The sequence below is a fragment of the Nannobrachium achirus genome, assembly GCF_963921795.1.
Source record: "Nannobrachium achirus genome assembly, chromosome: 7".
In the NCBI taxonomy this organism is placed as follows: Eukaryota; Metazoa; Chordata; class Actinopteri; order Myctophiformes; family Myctophidae; genus Nannobrachium; species Nannobrachium achirus.
In genome coordinates, this window is record NC_137816.1 from 66,460,869 (window position 1) to 66,480,713 (window position 19,845).

Genomic DNA, 19,845 nt, shown 5'->3' on the forward strand with positions numbered 1-19,845 from the left:
TGTGTGTGTGTGTGTGTGTGTGTGTGTGTGTGTGTGTGTGTGTGTGTGTGTGTGTGTGTGTGTGTGTGTGTGTGTGTGTGTGTGTGTGTGTGTGTGTGTGTGTGTGTGTGTGTGTGTGTGTGTGTGTGTGTGTGTGTGTGTGCGCGCCCCTCAAGACAAGGTAAGTTAACTAGCAACATGCACTGTTCCGTTGTTTGACGGTGTTGTCCCCCCCCCAGCTGGGAGGGCTGCAGTTGGACAAGGAGCTCCGCTCCCTGGTGGCCTACCTCACCACCGTCACCACATGGACCATCAGGGACAAGTTCTCCAGACTCACACAGATGGCCACCGTCCTCAACCTGGAGAGGGTGAGTCAACGGGACACACAGACACACAGACCACGAAGGTCGCAGACTTGGGCGCCCTAGCTAAATCATTAGAGCAAGCCCTGGGCTACATCTGTGCAAAATGTGGCGCTTTTAGACTAATATAGCGCGAAATGGCCATGTTATCTCCCTAACGCCCCCGACTATCAAAGATTATCAACAAACTAAACTGGTCCAACATTAGCCAAGTTGAAAATAGTCGAGCTTGTAGGATAATGACTCAACTCCTACAATTCCAAGTGCTTGTGAGGGTGGGGTGGGGGGGGGGGGGGGGGGTGCCAGTGAGGAGCCCACACCGGGAGGACATAGAGCAGGGTTCCCCAATAGGCGGCCCGCGGGCCATTTGCGGCAGCAACAACACTAATATATCATCGTTGTCGGGTGGAAATCTCGTATCTCCAAATTTGTACGCTCTTTGGCAAATCATACAAGGCCGTCGCACAAAAGTAGTGAAAACAGCAGATCTACAAGCACACAACAAATAATTTTTAAAATTATAAATGTAAAATGAATGGTTTTGGACATACAAGATTTTCACCCGACAACGCCGATATCTGAACTGTCGCAGTCGCTGGAGTAGTGGCAACGCCGCCGTCGCCCCCCTGCAATGTTGTGGCCCTCGGCTTGGTACCCTAGATATAATTTAGCCCTTGGGGAAAACTAATTGAGGAACCCTGACGTAGAGCCTGTGTCCTACACCCCCCGACAGGCACCACCCTGACGTAGAGCCTGTGTCCTACACCCCCCGACAGGCACCACCCTGACGTAGAGCCTGTGTCCTACACCCCCCGACAGGCCCCAGCCTATAAGAGTACGTGCAGCCACACATAACACACTCTCCCGCCTGGCTTCCTTCCCACATAACAACCAAATGGACCCTACTAAGGGGTGGTTGAGTGCCTTCCACTCAAGTGCTCAGAGTTGAGTGCGGTTTCACACCTGAGCGCGATTAAGATAACTATAAATATGTTGTTTTAAAAGTGGTTCTAACTGAAGTAGAAGGCAGTCCTCAGTCCACACCACGACTCTTAACGACAACCACGGTCGTAAACCAGTGGTTCCCAAACTTTTTAGCTCGAGACCCAAAAGAGAAATTAGACGCTGTCACGTTTTCCCCGAATCTAAACTAATGAAAATGGCAGATCTACAAAATGGCAGAGCTACAAAAAGAACATTTTATTTTTGTAAAATCTGTTTGCTTATAAGTGTTATGTTCTCAAATATAAACTTTAATCAACTCAGTTAAAGACATTGTGCTATGATTTTTTCACCCCTACAACATAATCGTCAGGTATTATGATTATAGTTTTTTTTTTTTTCTTTTTTTTAAGTGTACATAAAGTGTTAAAATTATGTTTTTATGTGGCCACACCCACCAGTTCATTAAGTATGCCTGGTTGTCAGGTGGGTGGTGACCCAGCTGAAGTTAGCCACACCCACAGTGTTGAATGGTAAAAAGGGGAGGGGATGATATTATGATGTATTTATTGCGACCGTAAGGTCGCAGTTTAGTATGAAAACCTCCACCGGCCGTCCGTCGGTCACACGTGCGGTCGACCGCACGTCACACGTGCGGTCGACGTGTGATGAGGTCACGATGAGTCATCTATGCCCAAATATAGATTTCTAGGTCAGATGGCCCATAGAGTTTGTGATGTCAAACCTAGCAACTAGAGGTCTTCGGACCTGCCCGAGATCCGAAATTACCCGCGATCCGAACCGCCCCGAGCCGGGTAACGGGGCCGTTTTCGAGCTTTTACCGCGGGGCGGGCCGGGGCCGGGGCCGTCTGCCCCGGTTCCCCGGGTATCTCCTGTTACCCGAGTGGAGCCGAGACAGGCCGAGATTGAAGTGAAAGCGAACGCAACAACTGCACCAAATAGATAACGCCACACGATGGCACTAAAGATGCAGCATGTAATCTGTTGCATTGGTTGTGAGAACTGAGAAGTATAACTCACTCAGTCACAACAACACTGACTGTATCAGTTGGATTGTTATTATTATCAAAGATATTAACGTAACGTTTTGGTTAACGGTTTACAATGGAGTTGTCATTGCGTGTTGTCATGCTCTGCAGAGCAAAATGGACACTCAAAGCAGAAAGATATAATGAACAACACATGCGACAGAAAACGATAGCATTAGCATTGGCTAGCATTAGCATTGGCTAGCCAAAGAAGAAGGAATAAAAACATGGATTTATTTGTATTTACAAACTGTCCGCATTGACTTACTGGTCTGGGAAAAGATCATCTTTTGGCGAGAGGCACAGCGCCGCTGACAGCAACAGCAGCACCGTGGCGACGTTAGGTAAGAAATATGTCTGATACAACTCTTAATATAATAACGTTGGCATTCTTTCATTTCGGGGCGACAGGTTCGGGACTCGGATCTCCCGTTCTGCTCGGGTTTCGGATCCAATTTTTCTAATAACAGGCGGGGCCGTTCGGATCGGATCCATCACGTCTCGGGGCTGATCGGGTAACGGTTCTCAAATTCCAAATGATAGACGGGGCCATATGGGTCCGGGTCCATTTCCCCCGGGTCCTTTTGGGTTCGGGTAGTTCAAATTGGACCCGTGAAGACCTCTACTAGCAACCCAATATAAACAAACCTGATGTCAGACCTGAATCCTTTTATACCCATATATGGAGATACAGAGATCTCCATATATGGGCATATTAGAAAGCCCATATATGGGCATATACGGATGACATCAGGGATATCCATATATGGGCATAAAAGGGACAAGGGCTTACAGTTAAGAGATCTCCATATATGGGCATATCAGAAAGCCCATATATGTTCATATACTGATGACATCAGGAATATCCATATATGGGTATAAAAGGGATAAGGACTTACAGTTAAGAGATCTCCATATATGGGCATAAAGGGACAAGGACTGTTACAGTAGATATAGAGATGTCCATATATGGGCATAAATGAACAAGGACTGACAAACACTGAGATCTCCATATAACCTATGGGAATATAAGGGACGAGGACTGTCAGCTTGTAGACCTATTTTCTAAATATTGTTGTACATTAAACACTTGAAATGGGTCGTTCTGCATAGTACTTGGGATTTGTTGATGTAAATGTTCACATAGAGTGTAATAATTGGTAAAACAAACTTTTGGCCTATTTGTGGAGATAAGCGACCAACGGTCGCTTATCTCCCGATTAGGGAGTCTTACTGGTATCAGTTATTATTGCGACCATAGGTCGCATTTACTACCAAAACCTCCACGGGCTGTCTGTCCGTCAGTCCGTCACACTTTTGCCCTGCTCATATCTCCACAACCGTTGCCCCCATCCATGCCAAATTTTGCACACACACTCCTTGACTGCCAAACTACAACCTCCAAGGACCCCCGGAGCCCCAGGGACCCCCAGGTCCCTGGGGGACCCCCAGATGTAAAAAATGACCAAATGTGCTCACACGTCACACGTCACACTTTTTCCCTGCTTATATCTCCGCACCCGTTGACCCGATCCATGCCAGATTTTACACACACACACTCCTTGCCTGCCAAACTACAACCTCCAAGGACCCCCGGAGCCCCAGGGACCCCCAGATGTCAAAAATGACCAAATGTGCAAAAATGACCAAATGACCACCCCAACGGGGCTGCTCACGGGGAATTCCCGGGGACCACCGACTCCTGGTGCTCCAGAATGGATGCAAAAGTGGTGGCGCCCCCAGTGGAGGACCCCCTGCCACTGCAACGCACATAAAATGCCGTAACTCGGGCTAGGAGCGTCCGGGAGAGCCGGGGCCGGTACCTATTCGTCCGCCAAGGCAACGCGGAGACCCCACCCCTCATTTCTCACATGGCCCTATTCTAGCGCCACCTTCAGGCCGATTTTTAAAACACATTTTTGGACACTGCTCCTACAGTTTTTGCCCTAAAATCACGAATATCACTACACAGCATGTCTACACTCATGTCATCAACATGGATCAGGAAGATTTGGGAAAAACTAATTTTTGCCCTATTTGTGGAGATAAGCCACCTACGGTCGCTTATCTCCCGATTAGGGATTCTTACTGGTATCATATCAATTGGGCAGAAATTGTGAAAATACCTGCTCTGTTGCGAGGCGTTGTGAGCTTGTAGATCTGCTATTTTCACATTAGAACCGTGTTATACAAAATGTAGTCTCGCGTGGCCAGACTGTTGCCTCCGCGATTTGGTCAAATGCTCCCGGCATACAGTCTGGCGCACCGGGGAAGAAACGGCGAGTGCGAGATGAAGCGGAAGTGAAGCCCCCACGTCACTTCCGTTTCAGTCTCACATCAAACATATTTATCATTATATAAATACAAATCATATAAGCATGTTTAGCTTGCTGCTTAGCAGAAATGACATTTTAAAATATATATTTTTTAACGTTAATGCCCGTTTTCGATACTCGCCGTTCGGGAGCTGCTGTTCCAGACTCTATATAGCATTCAGAGATTGTGGAATAGTTGTCTGGCTACGCGAGACTATACAAAATGTAATTCCTCAACTCTTAGTGCTCATCAGGGTGGTGGGGGGGTCCACAGTTAAAATGTGATCATTTTGGGGGTCCCAGCCTGGAAAGGTTGAGAACCACTGGTCTGGTTTACACTACATAGAATGACTTGTGCCTTGCAGTGTTGTTTTTGAAAGCAAATTTAGTTTTAGTTTTAGTCACAGTCTTTTGAATAAAATGTATTTTATTATTGTAATTTTATTATAATATTATAAATAATTATAATTTAGTCACCCGAAAAGTTTTTGTTTTAGTCTAGTTTTAGTTGACTAAATATCGACAATATTTTAGGGCGACTAAATCTACAGTTGACAAAAATATATTTGAGCAGGCCTTGATGGCATTGCAATGACTGATTTTACACTTGGTTGCGTGCTGAAAATAGCCGATCTACAAGCTCACAACGCGTTGCGCTGCGATGCGTTGTGAGCTTGTAGATCTGCTATTTTCAGCATGCACCCACCGGAAAGCAACCAAACATAAAATGACTCTTCAGCACCAGTCCCTCCCCAACATTTTAGTCAGTTTTTATTTTGTTGACAAAATTGTCAATATATTTAGTCTTAGTTTTAGTCATCACAGCTTAGTTTTTATTTAGTTTTCGTCATTAAAAAAAAACCGCAGTCGACAATCATTTTTCGTCATAGTTATAGTCGACAAAATCAACACTGGTGCCTTGTAGTGGAGTCAGTAACGCACTTTTTACTTCAAGTCATGATGCGCAAAGGTCCCCTTTGGTATGGAAGTTCCTTAGGGCCATAGGAAAGAATTTATCCAAAGAGACAAGTTAGATCACCCTTCATTTTCTTTTTATAGCCATTTTAAAAATGGCCACCGACAATAAACCACTATTACACCAGACCCCATATCTTTGCTTCTGTTAGAGATATAATAATAATAGTCCGGGAAAAATGGGGGTGAACGTGGATTCGCCTGTAAAAGTTTTTTTCTCAACTGATTCTTGTAGCTTGGGGTCACCTCTTAAGGATTCAAGAGGATGACCAGTGATATCCATTGAGCATTTTTTATTATTAACCCCTTAATGCCTGAAACATGGGCTCCCATTGACTTTCTATACAGGAGGAAAATACCCAGAAAAAGATAATTTTTCTGGGTATTTAAGTAGGATCTGAGGGGTCTAACTAGGGGTTTGTCATGATGCTGAATCCATTGCAGGCATTTGTTTTGCACAAAAAACATTCCGTGGGCTAGAAATAGCCTCAGAAAACAATACACGTATGGGTGAGTATTCATGTTAGTCGGAGGCCTTAGGGTTTTTTTTTCTCGTGCTAATCAGTCTAAAAGTGCAAAATTTTGCACAGATGTAGCTCAGGGCTTGCTCTAATGATTTAGCTAGGGCACCCGAGTCTGCGACATTCGGGGTCGCCACAGCGGCCAAATCAAGTTGGGCTCCCATCGACTTTAGTGATGAAAAGTGATGAGTCATCACTTTTCAGAGTTTTGTGGGTGTTGTGGTGACCCCGAAGGTCGCCGACCTAGCTAAATCATTAGAGCAAGCCCTGAGCTACATCTGTGCAAAATGTTGCACTTTTAGACTGATTAGCACGAGAAAAAAAACCCTAAGGCCTCCGACTAACATGAATACTCACCCATACGTGTATTGTTTTCTGAGGCTATTTCTAGCCCACGGAATGTTTTTTGTGCAAAACAAATGCCTGCAATGGATTCAGCATCATGACAAACCCCTAGTTAGACCCCTCAGATCCTCCTTAAATACCCCGAAAAATTATCTTTTTCTGGGTATTTTCCTCCTGTATAGAAAGTCAATGGGAGCCCATGTTTCAGGCATTAAGGGGTTAATAATAAAAAATGCTCAATGGATATCACTGGTCATCTTCTTGAATCCTTAAGAGGTGACCCCAAGCTACAAGAATCAGTTGAGAAAAAAACTTTTACAGGCGAATCCACGTTCAGCCAAAAATCACCCTTTTTTTCCCGGACTATAATATTGGTGTCAAAGTGTACATTTTAGCAAAGATATGGGGTCTGGTGTAATAGTGGTTTATTGTCGGCGGCCATTTTTAAAATGGCTATAAAAAGAAAATGAAGGGTGATCTAACTTGTCTCTTTGGATAAATTCTTTCCTATAGCCCTAAGGTACTTCCATACCAAAGGGGACCTTTGCATCATGACTTGAAGTTAACAGCTTATTTTTCGGCGTTACTGACTCCACTATTGTGTTCTTTTTGTACTGTTCTGCAGGTCACTGAGATCCTGGATTACTGGGGCCCAAACTCTGGTCCCCTGACCTGGAGGCTGACCCCGGCCGAGGTGCGGCAGGTTCTGGCGCTACGCATCGACTTCCGCAGCGAGGACATCAAGAGACTGCGACTGTAACAGGGACGTGCTGGGCCCCTGATTCAGCCCGGGAAAAAGAGTTGTAGAGGCCCTCATCGCGCGCTATAGAGAGAGATCTCTCTCTATAGCGCTGCTGCTACTCAAAGATTTGCCATTTCAGATCATGACAAGTGACAACCCAGTGGGCCAATTACATGAGTTATATTTCGTCGTTGTCGGGTGGAAACCTTGTATGTCCAAAACCGTTTGTTTTGTATTTATCGTTTAAAAAATGATGATTTAAACTAGTGAAAACAGGCGATCTACGGTGCAAGGCGTTGTGTGCTTGTAGAGCTGCTGTTTTCACTACTTTTGTGCGGCGGCCTTGTATGATGAAGCAGGGCTTTGCTTTGTGAAAAAATGTACAAATTTGAAACTTGGAGATACAAGGTTTCTGTCCGACAGTGACGATTTCCTTTGTTTGCCGCCCAGCCCCCAAAATGGAACGAAGGCCGACATTTTATTTTTATTTTTTTCCTAATGGCCGGCCTGGACCGGCCGGGAATGAACCGGGCGCTGGGGAGTTGTCCCGCTTTTCCCAATGGCCAGCACGTCCCTGACTGTAATCATGCTCTCTCTCTCTCTCTCTCTCTCTCTCTCTCTCTCTCTCTCTCTCTCTCTCTCTCTCTCTCTCTCTCTCTCTCTCTCTCTCTCTCTCTCTCTCTCTCTCTCTGTATAACTGCTCCACCCAGCCGGGGGGGGAGGGAGGCCAGGGGTGTCACACCAAACCCTGGGCCCTGGGTACAAGGATTCACTGTGGGCCCCCCGTGAATGTTCTTCATAGGGGCAGGAGGTTTAACCCATTTAGACTGGGTGGGAACGCGTCATTTTCTGCTTTAACTGTTGAGAAATAGCAGATATACAAGCTCACAGCGCCGAGTGCCACGCTGCAAGCTTATAGATCTGCTATTTTTGAAGAATTGTGAAAAGCCTTTGAATATTTCAAATCCTTCTAAGGTTTTTTGAAAAACCTGTGTTTCTATGTCAGTGGTGCTCAAACTTTTTCATGTCAAGGACCCCCAAAATGATATGTATTTGGCCACGGAACCCCATCTCAAAATATGTCGTTCCAGGGACCTCCCCCCCCCCCCCACAAGCCAAATATGAGTTACAAATGTTCGCTTCAAAAATACATAATTATATTCAATGATTTGCACACATTTTCACGACTTTTCAAAAATAGCAGATCTACAAGCTTGCACTCTGTGAGCTTGTACTGTATATTTGCTATTTTTCCAATAGCTAAAGTATAACATAATGAAGCCCCCCCCCCCCCCTTGTGACACCCCTGAGGGAGGCCACTGATTATCATCAGTGATTAGACTGCAGCGTGTGTGTCCTGTCCGCCCCCCTCCTCCCCTTGTGGTGCATTTGACTAAAAGACTGGAGCCGTGCACAATCCAGCTTTAATCCACGGTCTCTAAATGGATCATGTGGACGGGATAAAAGGTTCTTCCGCTGCACATGAACACACTGAGGTTTTTACGGTGTTCTCTTTGCTTTGCTCTGCAGATGTCAGGGGAGCTGAGCTTCAACTCTACTTAAGCCATACATGGGCAACTGGCGGCCCGGGGGCCACATGCGGCCCTCACCTTCACTTAATGCGGCCCTCAGGTTGATATTAGAGTACTGATATATTATTGATTTCAGCTGTTCCAATTCAGAACATGGAAAAATTAACCGCTTTAATTACTTCAGTTTATATCAGTAGCTAAATTACTATTATTGAAATGTTATTATATTTGTTATGTCCAATGTATTTGTATTTAAGTTCATAAATTAACATAAGAACATATAAATGCATTTGAAATTAAAACAAAAAGATTTTCAGGATTCCAATTTAAAAACAGCTGCGACGCGTTTTGAGCTTGTAGATCGGCTATTTTTGAAGGTGGAGGGGGGGGGTTCTGGGCCAATAACCGACGTTTAAAATAAAGATTTGGCGGGTAGCCTGTGTGTGTGTGTGTGTGTGTGTGTGTGTTTGTGTGTTTTATATTCTCTTCTCTTTTATCCTTCGCTATTCATTCCTCTTTGTGCCAGGGAGAAAAACACATCTTCATCAGAAGACATACCCATGTTTCCTGTTGAGATTGGCACATTTCACCTAGGGTTTTCCGATTAATCAATTTTTAATCGAAATCGGGATTTTTTTCCTTTGGACGATTTAAAAAATAAGAAATCGTAAAATCGATTTTCACTTTAATTAGGGTAATTCTTACTCATTGGAGCCTTGCACGGGGCAAAAAGTACACAGACCAGTCCTCCTAAAGCAGGACGACAAGGTCTGACACCAAATTAATACTACTTTATCTCTGATGTGTAATTTCTTTGATGCACGTGCAGCGCACGTCAGACTGGGCAGGGCTCACCACATTAGATTTTGCTATTTGGCTATATAAAAAAATTAAAAAATAAAACAATAATAAAAAAAAATCATGTCCTTGCATTTTTTAAATGAAAACAACATAGTTGAAACAATGTATTATTCTTTTACCAAAAAATCGGAATCGGAATCGAAAATCTACTAAATCAAGATTTTATTTTTAGGCCACATTGAACAACCCTAATTTCACCCAGGTTTTTTCACCTCACTCATGTCACGTTGTCTGCTGACCTTCACTCGGCAACGAAATAAACAAAAAGTAAAGCAGTGATCCCCCATGATGTGCACTGCAATGTAGTTTCGAATGCACTGCATTGCAGGTGCTTTTTGAGAGTGAAAAAAATAAGAAGACACGTGTGGCATGTGTGATCTGGGCAGCTTGCCCCAGGAAATGTGCCAATCTCTACAGGAAGCAACGGTAACTGCTTTAGGTCTTTCAGCACAAATTCAATCACGCAGAACAGATTTATGACGCGGCAGATAAATCATGGGACACTGGCATCATGATGGCCGGACGGCATCTTTATTTGCCCAAAACACCGACGGCAGGCGATGAGGCAAGTATCGGCCGATACGGAGGTTCGTTTCTGCCAATCGAATCGAGCTTGGAGATCGGCTGTATTCCCACCAAGAGATTTGGTGTACAGGGAAGAGAGGACCCCTGGGGGACTAATACTATAAGCACACACAGGGTTGGTGTACAGGGAAAGGAGGACCCCTGGGGGACTAATACTATAAGCACACACACAGGGTTGGTGTACAGGGAAGAGAGGACCCCTGGGGGACTAATACTATAAGCACACACAGGGTTTACGGTTTTAACGCCTTTAGGCCGCATACACACATTTAAGGCACATGCTTTATGCTTTACCTAGGGGAGGCTGGGGGGGGGGGGGGGGGGGGGGGGGTAAAGCAGCATCCAATTCATTCCCTATGTAAGTCTCATGTTTTGAAGAGGCAAGCTTGCTCTATGCTTTTTTTTTTTTTTCTTAAGGGCCAGTTCACCTCTGGGACAACCAGATCTTATTTTATTGTTGTTTGGGAGACGATCAACACAATCTCGAGTTATTTTTTGTGTTCAATCTGTGTTTTGAGATATTTTAGTATTTCAGCATGATTGATATGAGTCATCATGCTGCATCATATGATGCAAAATGCATCATCATTCATGCTGAAATACTAAAATATCTCAAAACACAGATTGAACACAAAAAAATAACTCAGGATTGTGTTGATCTTGTCCCAAACAACAATAAAATAAGATCTGGTTGTTCCAGAGGTGAACTGGCCCTTTAAGGCTGTCTTTGAGCCACAGAGCAAGCTTGCCTCTTCAAAATATGTGACTTCCATAGGGAATGAATGCGAGGCGAGGCGTTGTTCTTGTAGATCGTCTATTTTCACTATTTTAAAACATTTTTATAACGACGACAACAAAACAAACGGTTTTGGACGTGGGTTTCCACCTGACAAGAATTTTAAATTTGATTGTCATTTTCCAGGTGTCGTTTAATTTCCCCGTAATTAAACCCTAGACCGTGGTGTCGTCGTAACAGCAGGCCTTAAAACAAAACTTCACTGCTGTGAGATTTTTTTTTTAATCCAACGAGGATTCCGCGCCGGCTACACAAGCTGGATATTTATGAAGCTAGACATTTTTTTATGCGTTTGGGTCTTGCAGCCACACGAAGCTGGATATTTCGGCTGCGAAGCTGGATATTTTTTAAACCAGATAAATAAGTGGAGAGATTGAAAAATATCCGATTCACTGGATCCGTGTAGACAGGGAACCCGGATATCTCTGAAGACTTTACTGTGTGTGTGCTTGTTAGGCGGCATAGCTCAGGGGTAGAGAAACCGTTATTAGAGCCTTCGAGCTCTAATAACGGTTTCTCTAAGGGTTCCCAGTTCAAATCCGGGCTCCCCCTGAGTTTATGTCGAAGGGTCCTTGGGCAAGACTCTGAACCCCACATTGCTCCCGGTGAGCAGGTTGGTGCCTTGCATGGTTTCCTCCGCCACCGGTGTATGAATGTGTGTGTGAATGGGTGAATGTAAAGCACAATCTCTGTAAAGCGCTTTGGATAAAGGCGCTATATAAATGCAACATTTACCATTTAGACCTAGATATCTTTGTCGTGTGGACCTAGATATTTTTCTATGTGGATATCTGAAAAAAAGGGATATATGAACAATCCAGCTCCGTGTAGCCTATGCTGCCAGTCAGAATAGAAGTGTAATCTTTCTCAGTGTGTCGCGACGGGGAGTTCTTTTGTGCCTGTAAGTAACTAAGGTGAATCGGGGAGGGAGTCAGAGCTGTAAGTAACTAAGGTGAATGAGGGAGGGAGTCAGAGCTGTAAGTAACTACAGTGAATCAGGGAGGGAGTCAAAGCTGCAGTGGGACTGCTGTCTGTCTTGTCTCTCTGTGCTGCCGCGCTGGGAGCGGCGCTGCGGTAATGAACCTCATCTCCATTAGACTGACAGAAGCAGGTCATCCGCCGCTCATCCAGCCTCGTCATTCAATATATGAATAGCTTCTTGTCTGCGGTGGGTGATGATGATGATGATGATGGGACAATTTTAACCTATTTTGAGAGCCGCTGGCTGGCTGGCTGCACGCCGCTGTGTCTCCTGGAGTGCTTGTCGTCGTGCAGTAGAACTGTGGTTCTCAACCTGTGGGTCGGGACCCCCAGGGAGGCCCCCAAATTATTTTTTGGGGGGTCCCCAGGTGATGATTAACTGAATGTGCAACATTGTTTTCTCTGTCAACAGTAAACACACCAACATAAAGTTTAAGTGTATAGAGGGTATCTGCACATTTCTAAAGTGACAATTTAAGGACTTTTTAATACCTCAAAAATGACAAATTAAACATTGGCCATTTTGTCAAATATTAGAGACAGAAATTGTGAAAATAGCCGATCTACATGCTCACAATGTAGATCTGCTATTTTCACAATAGAACCGTGTTATACAAAATGTAATGGCTCAACTCTTAGTGCTTGTAGAGTGGGGGGGGGAGGGGGGGGGGTCCCCAGTTAAAATATGATTATTTTGGGGGTCGCGGCCTAAAAAGGTTGAGGACCACTGCAGTAGAACAGCGTGTGTGTGTGTGTGTGTGTGTGTGCGCGCGCGCGTGTGTGTGTGTGCGCGTGTGCGTGCGTGCCACTGAAGAGCTGTACACACCAGACCATTAAAACACACTGCTTTGTGTGACAAGACAATGAAGAGTTGAACAGGGTCGTTCTCATTGTTTTGTGTGTATTTTTAAATCAAAAGTCCCTAAATAGTCCATTCTTAATTATTTCCTGTGAACAGAAACATGCTGCATGATGATGACACAGACAGACTTTTTGAATATAAAAGTCTGTCGAAAACAGTCATGTCATCCATTCAGGAGAAAGAACAGAATACAGGATAAACCCAAAAATGTAACTGAAAGAGACGAATTGGAAACTGGAACACTATAAAATATATTGTAAGCTTATCTTTGTGGGGTAATCAACCGCTCCTCAATCTGATCCTTACATTATTCTCAATAATTAAAAAAAAAAAAAAAATCACACCCAATGTGAAGTGAGCGGTGGTCGTGCTTGTATAACGTCTTCAGACTAGGATTTGAGTCTAGGATGTACAGGCTATGCTACACACACACGTTTTGCTATGGCAAAACGCTGAGGAAAAAGGCTACAGACACGTGCACAGCCACTCTATGGAGCGGTTTACCACCGCTCAAAAAAAAGCAATCAATAGTAGGCTATAAGAAGCCAATCCATAGTCGTCGTACAGAGAGTCAAACGGACACGTCACATAGTTAGGAAAAGTGTGGCTTTAATGTAAACACAACATTCGATTGGCTCAGCACAAACATTCCACATGAGAGCAACCAATAAAACTACAGGAGGAGAATTGGGGGAGGGGGAGGGGGGGTGCAGCACAAAAACATTCACAGTAAAAAAAAATCTGGTATAATCATAATATATATATACAGTACGTGTTTTTAAGGTGAAAATGGAATAAAAGGACATGAAGAAGAAGGAGTGATATGTGATAGATATGAGTATACAGGAAGTGGGGGGATGGGGGGAGTCGTTTCTCAGGTGCACGGGTGAATAAATGGAGAGCTGTAGTTCTTTTCCTCTAGGGCAAAGGGTTCCCCAATTAGTTTTCCCCCAAGGGCCGAATTATGTCTAGGGTACCAAGCCGAGGGCCACAACATTGCAGGGGGCGACGGCGGCGTTCCCGCTACTCCAGCGACAGTTTTAGTCGTCGTTGGGTGAAAAAAAAAATCCTGTATGTCCAAAACCGTTCGTTTTGAATTTATCATTTTAAAAATGATTTCAACTAGTAAAAACAGCCGATCTACAAGCACACAACGCCTCGCGGTGCGAGGCGCTGTGTGCTTGTAGATCTGCTGTTTTCACTACTTTTGTGCGACGGCCTTGTACGATTTGCAAAAGAACGTGCAAATTTGGAGATGCGAGATTTCCACCCGACAACGACGATATACTAGTGTTGTTGCTGCTCTTGTACCACCATTATTACTGGGGTTGGTGTGGGCCAGACAGTAGCCGCCTATTGGGGAACCCTGCTCTAGGAAAAGAGAAAAAACGTGAACGACGAGGAATATGGTGACCTGTTCACCTATCGGGGGGGGGGGGGGGGGGGGTTTAACCCTCATCCAGAGGAGACCCCCCCCCCCCAAAAAAAAGATCATACCTCTCTTCATGCAGTGCCCTATTATTCAACCAGAAGTTGCACACATGAAGAATCAAAGATATAATATTAATTAGAGGGTCCATTATTCTAAAGACCCACTCAGACGACGCAGACAGGTATTCGCAGTAAAACCCCTAGATGGACAGGATGGGTAATAAATATGTGTGGCACGGGAGGGATCTGTTAGGAGGGATGGGGGGGGGGATGAGGTTTAAATAAATAAATCATTTGATGATAATAAAAATGAATGTGCCTTTTTTTTCTCCCCAATTTTTTCTCATTTTGCTATAACGACCTCTATATATTAAATGACCTCTGATGTTCTGATTTCTATTAAATCCCAACCCCGCAAATCTGTTATTCTCAGAAGACTGATATATGATACCGCTCCCCCCCTCCCCTCCCCGGATATGATTGGCTGATAGTTTCACACCATTACAGGGGGGCAAAGGCGAGGTGCTGGGACAGAAACGTCCCCTCCTCTCGTCTCGCTTCTCGCTCTCACGACGTCTTTGAGTGAAAAGAGAAGGAAGCAAATGGAAACCAGGCCTGGAGGCTACTGTACATTACTGTACATTACTGTACTGTACATTACTGTACTGCACACAGAGCAGCCGAGGAACGGGTGCAAAAAGGAAAGCTTTTGAAAGCTAAATTAGCCTCCCTTCTTCCCAAGCCGTGACCGTTAACCAACCCATTTAGCCCTAGAATTATTGAATGCTTTAGCTATTGAAAAATAGCAGATCTACGCGGCACGAGAGCTTGTAGATTTGCTATTTTTGAAAAACCTATATATATATATATATATATATATATATATATATATATATATATATATATATATATATATATTTCTTTGTTTTTTTCTTTGAATATATCTTTTTGAAAGTGAACATTTGTAACTCAAATATTTGCTTCTGGGGGGTCCCTGATACAATATTTTGAGATGGGGGGGGTCCCTGGAACAACATATTTTGAGATCGGGGTCCTCGGCCAAATACATGTAGTTTTGGGGGTCCTTGGCATGAAACATTTTGAGAACCACTGACAAACATAGTTTAAAAAAAAAAAAAAAAAGAAGAAAAAAAAAACCTTAGAAGGATTTAGAAGACACTTATAGAATCGGGTCAAAATATTCAAAGATTTGCAAAAAAATTCAAAATATTTCAAAAACAGCAGATATACAAGCTCGCAGCGCGGCACTCGGTGCCGCGCTGTGAGCTTGTATATCTGCTGTTTTTCAATAGATAAAGCAAAAATATTGCGTAATAATGTGTTCAGGCCTAAATGGGTTTAAAAGTGTGATTTGTACTTCTAGCCGTGCGCCTGTGTGTCGCCGCGCTTTGAAAACAGGCAAATCCACAGGGTTTGACGAAGCGTCACACCAGCAGTGGCACGTTGTGACCTCGTCCATCGTCTATTTTCCATGTGCTGTGCCCGTCTTTGGATGTGGGACACGACGACGCGCAAAACAAGAGTAAAAATCATGCATCGTCAAGCGCCTTCCCCTCAACGGAGCGGTTCTGCATGCCAACGCAGAGCTTGTTATTCAGCACAGAGATCGATATCTAAAAGGTTTCGTCCGCTTCCAAAATGTCACGTTAATGAAAGAACGAGACGTGATCCCACCTCGCGGCGGGCGGGCGGGCGGCCGGGCGGTCCCCGTGGGGTCACTCATTCAGCATATCAGCGATTGAAACATTTTTACAAGAAGACGAGGGGACATCCGGTGCTCAATAATATAAACCCCCGGTTGCCCTAATAACCCTAATCCAGCTTCTAATCAGATCTATATCCCAGTTGATCAGATCTATATCCCAGTTGATCAGATCTATATATCCCATTTGTTGTCGGTGCAATCAGCAACAGAAACATGAAACATTCAATTAAAAAAAAAACACACACACAAAAAAAATGGGATCGTATTATGAAATTAAATAAATTAGGGAACAGGGGGGAAACCAATAAAATCCAGCGTGGTAGTTGGTGGTGTGACTGCAGCTCTTTGGGTCCACTCGGACACGTGTGTGTGTGTGTGTGTGTGTGTGTAGATTTACATAGTTATGCGTTTTTCTTTCTTTCTTTTTTTTTCTTCTTTTTTTTCCTTTTTTTTTTAGTATCATCAAAATTATCATTATTATTAACACCTCATAACGACGGCCTCCGTGACTGACAACCTGCTGTGCTTTGGGGGGGTGGGGGGGGTGGGGGGGGGAGGAGGGAGGGACGGGACCCTCCTCAATATAAGCCACACCCTCTGAGGTTGTTTGCGATGATGATGTCGGTGACGGCGTCGAACACCACCTGGACGTTCTCGGTGTCGGTGGCGCAGGTCAGGTGACAGTAGATCTCCTTGTTGGGCGAGCGGTTCTTGCTCTCGAACTGGACCTGGATGTACGCGGTGGCGTCGTCGTAAGTGTTAGCACCTGAGAGAGAGAGAGAGAGAGAGAGAGAGAGAGAGAGAGAGAGAGAGAGAGAGAGAGATGAAGCACTGGAGAGTAGGGATGGGTATCGTCTGTGATACTTTTAATGGTATAGATCGCATGACGTCGATACTATCGGGTATCGGTTCACGTAAAAACGAACGATACCTCGTTTTGATACTCTGGAACGCACCCCTGGCCGGTCACATCTGTAACAGTTGGGCTACTGAGAGTTTAATGATTGCTTTAGTAGGCTACACTCGTTACTGTGGAAAATAGCCGACAATAGCCTATAATGTTTATTATTATGATGATTATCCAACGTCTATACTCTCCGCTCCGCCACACTGTGTGATCATCGCCATCACCGCAACGGTAGAGCAGTTAAACTTAAATAAAAAGTATCGAAAATGGTATCGAAAAGGGTATTGTATCGATTCCCACGTATCGAAAAGGGTATCGTATCGATTCAAAGGTGAACGATACCCATCCCTACTGGAGAGCACAGAACAGGCACGTGCACACATACTGTAGACCAGCGGTTCTCAACCTGTGGGTCGGGACCCCCAGGGGGGGTCGCCAAATTATTTTGGAGGGGTACCCAGATGATTAACTTAATGTGCAACATTGTTTTCTCACTCAACAGTGAACAAACCAACATAAAGTTTAAGTGTATAGATAGAGGGTATAGAGGGTACAATTTAAGGACTTTTTAATACCTCTGAAATGAAAAATTAAACATTGGTCAAATTGTCAAATATTAGAGGCAGAAATTGTGAAAATAGCAGATCTACATGTTGCGAGGCGTTGTGAGCATGTAGATCTGCTATTTTCACAATAGAGCCGTGTTATAGAAAATGTTATTCTTAGTGCTCGTAGGGTGGGGGGTCCCCAGTCCAAATATGATTATTTTGGGGGTCGCGGCCTGAAAAGGTTGAGAACCACTGCTGTGTAGACATCAAAGGGGGCTTGAGCACCTGCCCTTTTATCCGCCTGTAAAAAGTGCCCTCTCCAGACCATGAATGCAGTTTTTACTGTGGTGAAAGAAATGCCAAATGCCCCCTCTTTCCATGCCATACCTGAAGGCAGCATTTAAGAGAATTGCCTTGTCCAAACTCTCCTGAACTTGAATGCAGCATCTTATGTTGAAAGAAGTGCCCTCTCTGTGTAGAAATCCATGCCGTTACGCCACATCTCCAGTATTGACTTGATAATGCTTAGTTCAGTGTGGTATCAAGCACCGAAAATGTCCGACCTCCAAGCTCACAGTGAACTTGGACGTCTGCTATTTTCTGTATTTTCACCAAAAGGCCCTCAGAAATTTCAGAAATTTCAGCCCCTGCCTCTCTAACATTCTCTGCACGTCCCTGGCACAGAACACCAGAATCTGTCTGCTTTTTCCACCTTAACCCGTTAAGTCTTTCACTTTATGCCTGGGATCAGAGGCATTTGGGGTTTCTGATCCGGTCGGGAGCGGAAACAGCCTACGTCATGTTGCAGTCGTCAGACGGACTACACTTTAGCCGGAAATACCAAACCATTGTTCAGTCAGGTAACTCACCATATATTGAACAATGTTTATGTTTATTATTAATGAGTATACAAGTGTGTATGTCACATTTAATTTGGCGTTTGGCTCTGCTAAATTTTCTCCCTGCTCAGCAGCAAGCAGCACAGAAGCAGAACATCATTAACCATAATGAGCAGGGAGATATATAGATATATAAACAACCCCCCCATGGGGAACAGAGTTAGCAGAGCCTACTGGTGGTGCTGGGGAGGCGGTGGGGGCAAGCAAACACAAGCAACAGTCCAGGCAAGAGCAGCAGGGAGAATGGCAGACTGGGCGGGCTTAAGTAGTTGGCAAAGGATCAGCTGACTGCCACGTCGGCCAATGACGTAGGGTCTGGCATAATAGTGTGTATTAGTGTCCTTATACAACTGCAATGCAGTTTACCCTCTCGAGTATAGCTGCCTGAACCAACTTCGCAGGCTACGTATCATTTAGTCGTTTGAATATTATAAAATAAAAGTTAAAAAAAAATAATAATAATAAGCAATCGCAAAAAGAATCTGCTTACGTCAGCCGAAAACTACCTATATCAGTTTGCCTAACACCAGATATATAATTAATTAATTCAGTAGATTCTGCTGGGGTTTTTCAGTGTTTTTAGCTTATTAAGTCACAACCGCAGCCATCTGTGCTTTTGTTATGGTCCGCAGATAAGGGCTTGTTTTAAACAAGAACGCGATTTGGAGATAGATTACGAGAAGAATCCATTTTCCTTCACCGCAATCCATTGCAGTAAATGGAGGTTTAATGTCCAGGTGACTACGTCTCACGAAGGATTATGGGAATGTGAGTTTTTGCATCAGTGCTGGGAAAGACCTCCTTCTTCCGTCATATAGTACTGCGTCTTTTTGAACTCACCTGTGTATTCAGGAAAACAGATCGTCAAGGGCGACTTCTTGATCTTCTCGCTGAACAGATCCTTCTTGTTGAGGAAGAGGATGATGGAGGTGTCGATGAAGAACTTGTTGTTGCAGATGGAGTCGAAGAGCATGAGAGACTCATGCATGCGGTTCTGCAGGGGGGGGGGGGGGGAGGGGGGCAGTGTTAACACAAACTCTGCCATCAAAATACCCCTTTGTACCCCTTCTCTGCCATGCCCGTAGAACCCGTAAATGTAATAAAAATTAATTAAAAAACATTTTTTTATCGAAGCGCAACTAAAATAGGCCGGAACTAATGCTCCGTGATCGGTTTCTACACGGACACATTATTGAGCGGACAACTTTAACATTGGAGTCCCTGAACCGGAAGCGGAAGTCCGTCCTCTATTTTGGCCCGTTAACTTTCTGTCTGAACTCCGCAGCTTACAGATGGAGAACTTATTGATCAATTGAAAAAGTTTCAACGGATTCGAGAAGCTGATGGAATACGCGAACACACGATGCATAGTGTCCGATCACGCACGATGGGAACTGGACGAGCGCCCATGTTAACAGGTAGGAGAAGCCGGCAGTGAAAGACATAGAGAAATTAACGGGCTTTACGGCCGTAAACTACGAATGAGT

General features: G+C 44.3%; 2 protein-coding genes across 3 annotated transcripts in view; one reads left to right on the forward strand and one right to left on the reverse strand.

Annotated features, from left to right (window-relative positions):
- The window catches only part of cog4 (component of oligomeric golgi complex 4), a 182,080-nt gene that overhangs the window by 46,389 nt on the left and 115,846 nt on the right, over nt 1-19,845 (forward strand). Inside the window, exons 19-20 of one of the 2 annotated variants that reach the window (XM_080729706.1) lie at nt 219-347; nt 7,114-7,291. In XM_080729706.1, coding sequence (XP_080585832.1) covers nt 219-347; nt 7,114-7,248 — 264 coding nt within the window. In that variant the 3' untranslated portion in view covers nt 7,249-7,291. Of the gene's footprint in view, nt 1-218; nt 348-7,113; nt 9,123-19,845 lie in introns of those variants that run through there. The other variant, XM_080729705.1, reaches the window with a different exon arrangement.
- Nucleotides 15,557-19,845, reverse strand: part of LOC308288310 (guanine nucleotide-binding protein G(o) subunit alpha-like) — a 27,874-nt gene continuing 23,585 nt past the window's right edge. The window contains exons 7-8 of the mRNA XM_080729716.1: nt 19,199-19,352; nt 15,557-16,770 (exon numbers count right to left, since the gene is read on the reverse strand). Of these exons, the coding sequence (XP_080585842.1) occupies nt 16,583-16,770; nt 19,199-19,352 (342 nt within the window). The 3' untranslated portion in view covers nt 15,557-16,582. The remainder of the gene's footprint in view (nt 16,771-19,198; nt 19,353-19,845) is intronic.